The 9,539-nt window shown below is 55.3% G+C and overlaps 1 protein-coding gene across 1 annotated transcript in view; it reads right to left on the reverse strand.

Annotated features, from left to right (window-relative positions):
* ALX4 (ALX homeobox 4) overlaps positions 1 to 9,539 on the reverse strand; it is a 43,137-nt gene that overhangs the window by 2,825 nt on the left and 30,773 nt on the right. Inside the window, exons 2-3 of the mRNA XM_011356853.2 lie at positions 8,051 to 8,361; positions 1,990 to 2,118 (exon numbers count right to left, since the gene is read on the reverse strand). Of these exons, the coding sequence (XP_011355155.1) occupies positions 1,990 to 2,118; positions 8,051 to 8,361 (440 nt within the window). The remainder of the gene's footprint in view (positions 1 to 1,989; positions 2,119 to 8,050; positions 8,362 to 9,539) is intronic.

Below are 9,539 nucleotides of genomic sequence, written 5' to 3' on the forward strand. Positions count from 1 at the left end.
CGTCTCTCCATCCGTGGGCTCCTTAGGGTCAGCCACTATGTCTTACTCACCTCTGGCCCCTCTGTACCTGATACATGGGAGCTAACCACAGTTCGGGGGAGCCTTAGCACCGGAAACGCAGGCTCTGGGCTTGCAGGTTGTGGGGGTGGAGGGGGTAGGAGTGGGCACTGGGGGCCTAAATCTCCCAGAAGCCAGGGGCAGTGGCCGAGGTTCTAGGCACTGACTCCTTTGAGGCTTCGGAACTCACTCAAGATGGATGGGGCTGCCTTAGTAGACGGTGAGTGGCAATGAGTGAATGGATGGAGCCGCTGGATGCCCGCATGGCTCGGGGTGTAGAGAAGACCCAGGCAGCAGTGGGGGCTGAGCTGGGCACCTCACCTCCGATCTGGGCAGCTGTACTCCCTTTCCCTCCCTAGCTTCTGCCTCTGGACCCCATTTTCCTCTAAGCGTTTATAGGGAGGTAGAGCTCAGGACTCAGCCCAAAATACATCTTTTCAAGTGTCCTGGGCGGAGGGGCAGGGTGAGCAGGACAAGCTTTGAGGAGGAGAGTGTGCACCTCTCAGCTACGCACAGGGGATTCTCGGTGGCCATCAAGCAGCTCGCTGGCCTGCCCCCCACCCCCTGATGTTTCGAGCGCACTCAGAGAAGGCGTTTAAAAGCAGAGCGAGGAGGGACCTCTGTCCCCAAATCCCACAGGTGTGGTGACAAGAACTGCTTGCAGACTGACTTTCCGTTGGGTGATGGGGATTTGTTGCCTCTCCCCCACCCCGTCTTTCAAGAGGTCTGGAGCACGTGATATGTGGTGCTGCAGGTGAGAGGGATGAGCTTGGCTCTGCGTTGTTTTCCCCCCTCCAGTGTGTGGGCAGCAGAGATCAAGGCCAAGGAGATCCATCGTCCAGGGGACAGAGGGATGCTGGGATTGGGGAGGGAGAGGGAGGAGGAAAAGATGAAGGGACATAGCAGGAGTTGAGGCAAATGGTGTGTACACATGAGACACCCCACATTTCTCAGCCTCAACCCCAGGCCTGATCCCGGACCCGTTCCACAGGAATCCCAGTGAGTCCCAGCGGGGTGTCAGGTACGCCAGCATGGAGAGTGAGAAGGGGGCTTAGGAAGGTCTGGGACACTTGCTCACTTGTGGGTACAGCTGGGCTTAGACCTGAAGGCAGAGGCCATGACAGAAGGCCTGAGAGGGAGAAATGGCCACCTCCATTGGATAGGGTAAGGGGTGTCAGGAGTGGACTTGGCCAAAAGTACATCTCTCCCAGCATTCCGGTGCCTGACATTACTCATATTACTTCTCATCTCTTTGCATCTCGCCGAGGACTCAAAGGCCACTCACTGGCTGGCAGACATCTAAGAAGATGCTCCGGGGAGATGGACGGAAAAGATGGGACGCAGAAGCCTGGGAGAGCTCACAGCACGCAGAGCAACCTTTGTGAAATTGCGTACTTCAAAAAGTACTTTTGCAGTATCTAATTTAGACCATACGTATCCTTACAGGGGGGCAGGGGCAGGTACTTTTATAATGTCTCACTTACTGAGGCTCAGAGAGCTGTGACTTGCCTAAAGTGAGAGAGATCTGCAGCTGGGATGGCAACCTGTCCTGGGACTCAGGGCTCCGTGTTCGTGCCAGCCTCACCTCAAGTCCTCCAGAGGTCAGGACTCTGTTTCCTGGGGATACTGATGGTTCCCGATGGCCTCGGCCTGTCCCAGTCCTGACGCCCATAGCAAAAGTAGCAAAAGCCGCAGAGGACGGAGCTACCCTCACGGCCCCAACTGTCCTTTCCCTAAAGTCCAGCCAGGCCTGGGGTCAACACGTGGAACAGAAATGGCTCTGACCCACCCACGTTCTAGGCATGAGGGGGCACGAAGGGAACTTGAAGCCATGACTCCCATCTCAGAGGACCTGGGTCGTTCTCGGAGGTGCCCGTTCTCAGGGTGCGTGGAATCGCGGGTTGGAGCAGGCGGCTTAGGGCAGGGACTTACTTGGGCGTAGTTCTCAGCTCGGGTGAGGAGGGGCAGCTCGTAGGCAGTGGAGAAGTGGGTTCGGACCTGCTGCATCTGCCCAAAACGCTCCCTCTTCCTCCACTTGGCCCTCCGGTTCTGGAACCAGACCTACAGGAGAGAACAGTCATCACAGGTATCAGGCCCCAAGCTGGAGGCACGAGCCAATCCCTTGAGCCCCAACAGGCCATGGGGCTACCCATAAGCGCTGCTTCAGTCTTTACCCTCGAAAACTTGCAACAACAAGAACGCTCAACACAGAGAGTCAGGAAGGCAGCTTACCCCCGACTAGCCATGGCTATGACCTTGGGCCAGGAACTCCATTTTTTCTAAGCTTTAGAATCTGGAGTTCTCAAAGCCACTGGAACAGGCAAGTGTCTTGACACGTGAAACACATCAGCAGTCACTTAGCAGTCATCCAACCAACCCCGACATGGTGTGGCCCAATCTTCTGTGGGCCACAGACTCTTGTGGAGAACCCGATAAAAGCTGTGAATGCTCCTCCAGAAAATCGTTCTACTAATCACGCACGGTTTTGCCACAATTGTCCAAAAGGTTTCTGGCTTCCCGCGGCCTATCGGCCCAGATTCCCGACCTCCCTCCGTTCTCTCTGCAGTCTTCTTGTTGGAAACAGTCTCCCAGCTCAGAACACCCCGTGTTAAAGGCCCTGTGGATAACGGGGGTTCGGCTGGGCAACAGGCAGTCAGGGACGACTTCCGGGAAGGGAGGTCTGGAGCTGGGCCTCAAGAGTTGGCTGGAGGGAGGAAAGCCCAGGCCTGGGTTCAGAAACAGCAGGGCACATTCGGGAGACCTCGAGAGGCCATACGACCCTGCTGCGGGGAGGATGGGAAAGAAAGAAGGCGGAAGCAGAAGTCAGGCTGCTGAAGGCCATGGACGCCACGTGCAAGGGTTTGCCCTTGGTGCTGTCAGTCGAGGCCGCCGTGAGAGCTCTCGCACAGGAGAGTTGAGCAGGAGTGGAGGCCATCTGTCACTGAGCATGGGAGGGTGGGCGCTGGCCTGACGGAGGATGACAGGGAGGGTGGTCTCTGAGTCAGGCGAGAGAGCTAGAATCTTTGGTGGGGGCATGAGGGAGCATTTTCTTTGTTAGCACATTTCTGGTAGGCTGAGGATTTTCCCAGAGTTCATGGGCAAGAGTTCACCCTGGGGCCTGTTACCCCTGCCCATGACTTGGGATCATAAGATCGGGGACAGGATGAGGCCAAGCCAAAGGCAGCCTTTGGAGCTCCCCAGAGGGAGATTTCGGTCAGCTTGATGTGTGCCTACCAGTTGACTAAGTTATAAGCGGGTACACCCTAAACCACACCATCAACAGCCTGGTGGATGGGGAACACAGAGCCGTGACAAGGACCTTGGCTGCAGAGCCGCAAAGAGTCTTGTCAAGCTCTTACCAGGCCTAGGCACTGAGAAAGCCAGCTTTCCTCAGGTACGGTCCCAGCCGTGTGGGTGGAAATACTTCCTGTCCATCGTGACCAGTGCCGCTGCAGAGCTAGTGTCCCCAGAAAGAACTCTCGGTTATGAGTGCCACGCTTCCTCAGAGGAGGGCGCCAGGGCTGGGCCTGAGGGGGTGGACGGGCTCCCCACAGGGCACCACAGAGGCTCCCAGGCTTGGCGAGGCTTCAGGTGTAGCCAGGGAACGGAGTGCACCTTGGAGCGCTGGCATTGCCAATGGCCTCAGTTTCTGCATCTGGAAAATGGGCCAATATCTGTATTGACATCCCCATAGGGCTGGCGCCCCATAGAGCAGCAGGTGAGCTAGAGGGGACATTTTGTCAGTTTCTAGAGCACTTCACACTTGCTCCTTTATAGCTCCTGACCGTTCTCGCTGTCTCCTGCTAGAGGAAAGGAATCAAAAAAAGAGGGAGTCTGCGTGTGTCGGTTAACACGGGAGGGTAGCGGGGAGGAGGGAGTGTGTGACTGCTCTGCACTCCCTCCCCCAGTTCCGAGTATACTTGTGCACAAATGCGTACACACACACACACACACACACACGCACACACACACACACACACACACACACACACACCCCGGCTGACACTTCTTGCAGAGTCACTCCATTTCCCTCTCTTGACTCCATCCTCCCTGGAAACTGGCCCTCTCCTGGGCTTAAGGTCTCGGCCCTGACCCAGAGCCTCCCAGGGCCCCTTTTCCTCCGAGGGTCGTGGGGTCCAGGCTCAGGCCGCCCCCCGGGAGTCAAGGGCGGAGCGGTCTCATCTCTGTGCTGCTGAAACGGGATCCCCCTTTATCAGTGGCCTGGAGTTGGGGGCTGGGGGCAGGATGAGAGAACGCATCAGAGGAGCTTGTTTCCATTTCATGTTTAATTTCCTGCAGGCTTAGCTCAGTCTTTCCGCTCCTTCCTCCACCTCCCAGGGTTTTCTGTGGGGGGAGCTAGGGAGGGGGGGAGAAGCCTGCTGGAGGCATCAAGATGCCTTGTTTCTTTCTTTGGGGGTGGGGAGAAGGCAAAGAAAAGTTTACATAGCCGTCACTGCAGGGGTTTCCCTGAGTCTCTGTGGGCTCTGGTCCCTGGTCCCTGTGTGGGAACGTGGAGGTGGAGAGGTGCTGGCGGAGGCGTCACGCAGGCTCTGGAAGGGCCGGGAGGGACGGAGGAAGGAGGCCAGTGTCCAGAAAGGGGCCTGGAATTGAGGGGAGGAAGAGAGTAGGGGGTGATGGAATGTGTGTGTGTGGTGGGGGGGGAGTTAAGCTAAGTGTGGGGGAGGAGGATGCAGGGGAGAGGGGAGATCTGGTTATCTAGGAAGATAGATGAGCAGGCGGGGGAGAGGCAGCAGAGATAGCACGGTCTTTGGGTAGGGGTTGGACTGGGGTCAGGCCGAGGGCTTTATTTGAGGGCTAAGGATACAGACTGTGGGAGGCGGCCCAGCGGTGGGGGAGCAGGCTAGTGGGAGTAGAACTGCCCACCACTCTGCCCTGGGACTTACCCTGTGCATGAGGCTGGAGCTTTTCTGCCCCGATCAAGGCTTACACTAAATTAGCCTCTCTGGTCTTCAATCTCCTCGCATTTAAATTGGGTGGTGGCAGGAGTATCCTCATGGCCCCCTTCTGTGCTGACGTTCATGGGCCTTGAGGCTCAGAATGTCCTTCTATTTCTGACCCCTGGAGCCTGGGCCTCTTGAGAGCTCCATGCCCTCCGCTCCCCCCCCCCGCCCCCAGACACTCTGTGCCCCGGGCCTGTCTCCACCGCACAACCCCAGGAAGGAGAGCGGACCGCGAAATCCTGGTCTTCCATTCTGCATGTCCCACCCCAGGACCACCCCGTTCCCTGGCCCACCCCGGCATGGGCCCACTCAGCACAGGCCTCTCCCCAAGGAACCAACCGTGTTGGCAGAGGCCTCGCTAACCGCAGCCCATCTGGGGCCAGGGTGGGGTGGCCCAGGGCGAGGGAGGGAGGCCTCTGTCTTATTGTCTTCAGACAACCAGCTGCGGAGATTGGAATCCCAGACAGCAGAGAGAGGCCCCTTCAGCCCCCTGGAGTAGGGCCAAACCCCAGGCTTCTTCCCAGGAAAGGTCCTTCTGGGGGCCCCCATCGCCTCCTCCCTGTCCCCACCATCACTCTATGCCAGGCACCTGGCTTCCCACCAGCCGCGTCTGGGCTCTGAGCAAACACAGCGGCGGCAGGCAGGAGTTCCCATCAGCGCTCCCGCTGCCCCACAAGGCACTTCCAGGCTCAGGGCTCAACCCAGAGGTCTGACGCACATGAAGATCCCACCCACCCCGCGGCCTTTATACAAAGAAAAGTCTCGAAACAATCTGGCACGTGTCCTGGTACAGCAAACTAAAGGGAAAGCAGCACTGGGATGGAAGTCAGGAGTCCCAGATTCTAGTCTCGACACTGCCACTGAGTCACTGTTCCCGAGTCGTGTGATCACAGGCAATGACTTCCCACTTCTGGGCCTGTCTTTCGTTGTTAGCAAATGAGAGGACCGGGTGAGAGGACCAGGTGATCTCTTCCAGTACTAACATTCTATAATTCTACTGTCCTCCCCTTAGATGATAAGATATGCAACCCCATTAGGGTTTCCCTTTCTGCCTTGGCTGCCAGGAAGCTCAGGGTTGAAATTTGTGCTCAGTGACAACTATGCTCCTAAGCCTAGATTTACCTTCCCATTTCATGAAACTGTACTTGTTCTTAGATGAAAATAGTACATCTTTAATTGTAACTTGCCTCAGCTCCTTTTTGGAAATAGGCGCATGTGTATGTGTGTGTGTGTGTGTGCGCGCGCACACGCATGTGTGCAGAGAGAACAGTATTTTAGGTGGATGGTGGTGACTGAAAAATGCTATATGTGCCCCAGTGTCGTTTCCTTGTTTTGTGCTGGAAGGGCCATCTTTCTTTCGATACCAAGTGAATTCTGCTCCTGGGCTCTCCCATCCATCCATTCGTTAGTGGTGCACACATACACACACATATGTCTACGCATCCGACACAGAAAATGAATCGATGTATCCCACACCAGCACAGCCCTGGAGAGAAATAAAACAGACAGACTGCCCTTGGGAGCTCAGCAGTTAGACGACCCGAGTGTTCGAGATCACTTAGGATGGCTGCATCTTTACTGGTAACGGCCAATCCTTTTTCACATTAGCCATTGTAGGTGAAAACATTTGCGGCCTTAATGACGAATGCCTCTGCCTCATTAAACAGAACATAGTGGAGACTGATGAACCTTTTATTGACGTCTTAGAAAAACTCTGCCAAAGATTCTTTAGTGAACTAACGCAAGAGGGGGCGCCCTAGGGGCCTGCTGAGGAAAGGAGGCCTTGGTCTCGGCACTGAAAGAAAAACCCCTCTGAGCTGAGCCGAACTGCTTTAAAAAAAATTCCTCTTTTTCTCTAGCTGTTAATTTCCCTAGCCCACTGACAACATCTTATTTGCTATTTCTAACATTCTCTGGGGGAGAAAAGCAGACTGGGCATGATATTTATTTTGTGCTAAGCCGAAGCTTCAGCTTTCACGCATGAATTTTGTTACCTGTTTTTGGGTACTCAAAGGTTTTGATTCCTTTCTGGTTATTTCTTTGCTGAATTTAAAGCAGAGAGAGAGAACACACCTCTCTGGACAAAAGAGGTTAATCGGTCCACATATATTTATTTTTTGCCCTTGTTGCTCTGAGTTCCACTTTCTTTAATTGGTAGGATACAGTGATGAACAATCAGACAGTACCTGCCCTTAAGGATTCACATTCTAATGAGAGGAGACAAACAGATAGAATAATTTAAGCCAGTCATAAATTCTACAAAGAAGATAAAATAGGATAACGTGTTAGTAGGTAACCTGGTTTGGTTGAGTTGTGCTGTGCTGAATTGTGTTGGGCTGGATTGGGTTGGGTGGTGTTGAGTTGTGTTGCGTTGCGTTGGTCTGGGGAGGGCTGGGTTGAGTTGAGCCGTGTTGGATTTTGAGTCGGGTTGTATTATGCTGTCTTATGCTCTGTCGTGTTGGGTGTTTGGGAGGTTGAGTAGTGGTAGGGGCTACTGCTTTAGCCATGTTTGGTCAGGAAGACTTCTCAAAGGAGGTACATCTAGTTGGGACCTCAAAGTCGGAAGACTAGGCAGCCCTCCTGGGCAGAAAGAAGAGCTGGATTGCTCTCGGTTTCTGGCCATTGGGCTGCTATGGATGTCTTTAACTTTTCTTTAACTTTGTTCTGTTTCCTTTCTAAGAAACAGGCCTTGCAGATCAGAGACCAGTCATCTTCTCCTTAGTGAAAGGGCCTAAACCCTCACACCACATAGAGCCCAGACTACAGCTAATAGGCTTCCTGCTCCTCTACCGAGGGCCCTCCTTCATTCCAGTCCCCCTCCAGCCAGAGCAAGAAGCCTGATATTAAAGCGAGTGAAAGCAGACTGGCTCTGGCCGAAGCAGAAGCGTGAGGGGCGGACTGGGAGCCTCTGGGGCTCTCTTTGGACTGAGGTGAAGGACGTGGGGTTGAGGGACCATCAGGCGGTCTCAGCCCACGCCACCAGCCCAGGAGCCAGGCCTGCTCACCCGTCCCACCCCAGACACCCCGCTGACCTGCACGCGGGCCTCGGTGAGGTCCGTCCTCATGGCCAGCTGCTCCCGTGCGTACACGTCGGGGTAGTGGGTCTTCTGAAAGACCTTCTCCAGCTCCTCCAGCTGGTAGCTGGTGAAGGTGGTTCGGTTCCGCCGCTTCTTGCCCTTGTTGCTCTCCGAGTCGGCCTTCTCCAGCGGGCTGGGGAGGTCGGCGCTGGCCCGGTCCTGCGGCCCCTTCACCCCGGCCTCCTTCACACTGAGGTAGCTGCTGTCCATCCCCACGGTGTCAGAGTCGGGCGGTAACTCCGGCTCACTCAGGGAGCTCTCTTTGGCTGACGGGGGAGGAAACAAGGTCAGAAACTGATGGTTGAATCAAGCGAGAGAGGAAGGAGGGATGGGGGGGCCACCCCTGCCTTTTCTCTCTCGGGGGCACATTGAATTCGAGGTCAGAAGGCCTGCGTTCTAATCATGGCTTATCATCAACATGCTGCGTGACCTTGTAAAGTCTCTTTCCCTCTCTGAGCCTCTTTGCCATCATCTCAGTTCAGCATCAATGTTATGTGACCCTGGGTCAGCCAATCTGACCTCTGTGACCTTTAATTCCCACCTCACTGACCCCAGGCTTCTCCTTTTGGAAAAAAACCCCTTTGCCAGAACTCTGTGGGCATGGAAGATGCTGACCCAGTGCTTTGGACTCCTGGGGTGGAATGGGAAACTCATTCAGCAGCCACGTCTGGCTCACCTGGGCTTGGGGGGAGGAGGAGAGGCCAGCATCAAGGCAGACAGGAATGCCCTTCCTTTCCTGGCCTGGTCCACTTTAAGGTTCAGCAGGAGCTGTGGAAATTCTGCCCTAAGAATCCAGTGCTGAGGAGTCACATCCCCTTGCCCTCTATACTGGTCTCACCTACTGGCCAAGCAGTGTCCTGCCCCCTCCTTGTGGGCCTTGGTAGGTTTACACAAAGCTCAAGGCCCAGGCCCACAGCCACTGCCATCTGACAGAATGGGGCTTTGCCGACCAGTTCCTAGAAGCTCAGAGCTGGAAAGGACAAGTCAACCCATGTAGGTCAAAGATGAGGAGACAGAGGCTCAGGTGGGAGGGGGTTGGGAGAGTAGCTTGTTCATGTCTACATGGCTCAGTTAGCACCCTGGGCAGACAGGCTGGCCTCAGAGGTTAGAGCACGGACTCTAGAGCCAGGCCCCAGGGTGCAGCTCCCACAGCCACGACTCTCCAGCTGTGTGCTTCAGACAGCTCACTCAGCCGCCTGGTGCCTCAGTTTTCCTCCCTATAAAATGGGAGATGAAGATGCTGTAGGACAGGTGTCCTCATAGTTGTGAGATTCAAGAGGCCGACGTGTAAAGCACTCAGCTGGCTATGTGGGTTTCTGCCAGTGTCATTATTCCAAGTTCTGGTCTGGACTTGTGAACAGCAGAGGACTCTGCCCCTGGAGAAGTCCTCCAAGTGGGCAGACCCTCCCCAGAGCACCTGAGTGGCACTGTGGGAAGGGCATGG

This window comes from Pteropus vampyrus, unplaced genomic scaffold, assembly GCF_000151845.1.
Source record: "Pteropus vampyrus isolate Shadow unplaced genomic scaffold, Pvam_2.0 Scaffold31, whole genome shotgun sequence".
NCBI classification, from domain to species: Eukaryota; Metazoa; Chordata; class Mammalia; order Chiroptera; family Pteropodidae; genus Pteropus; species Pteropus vampyrus.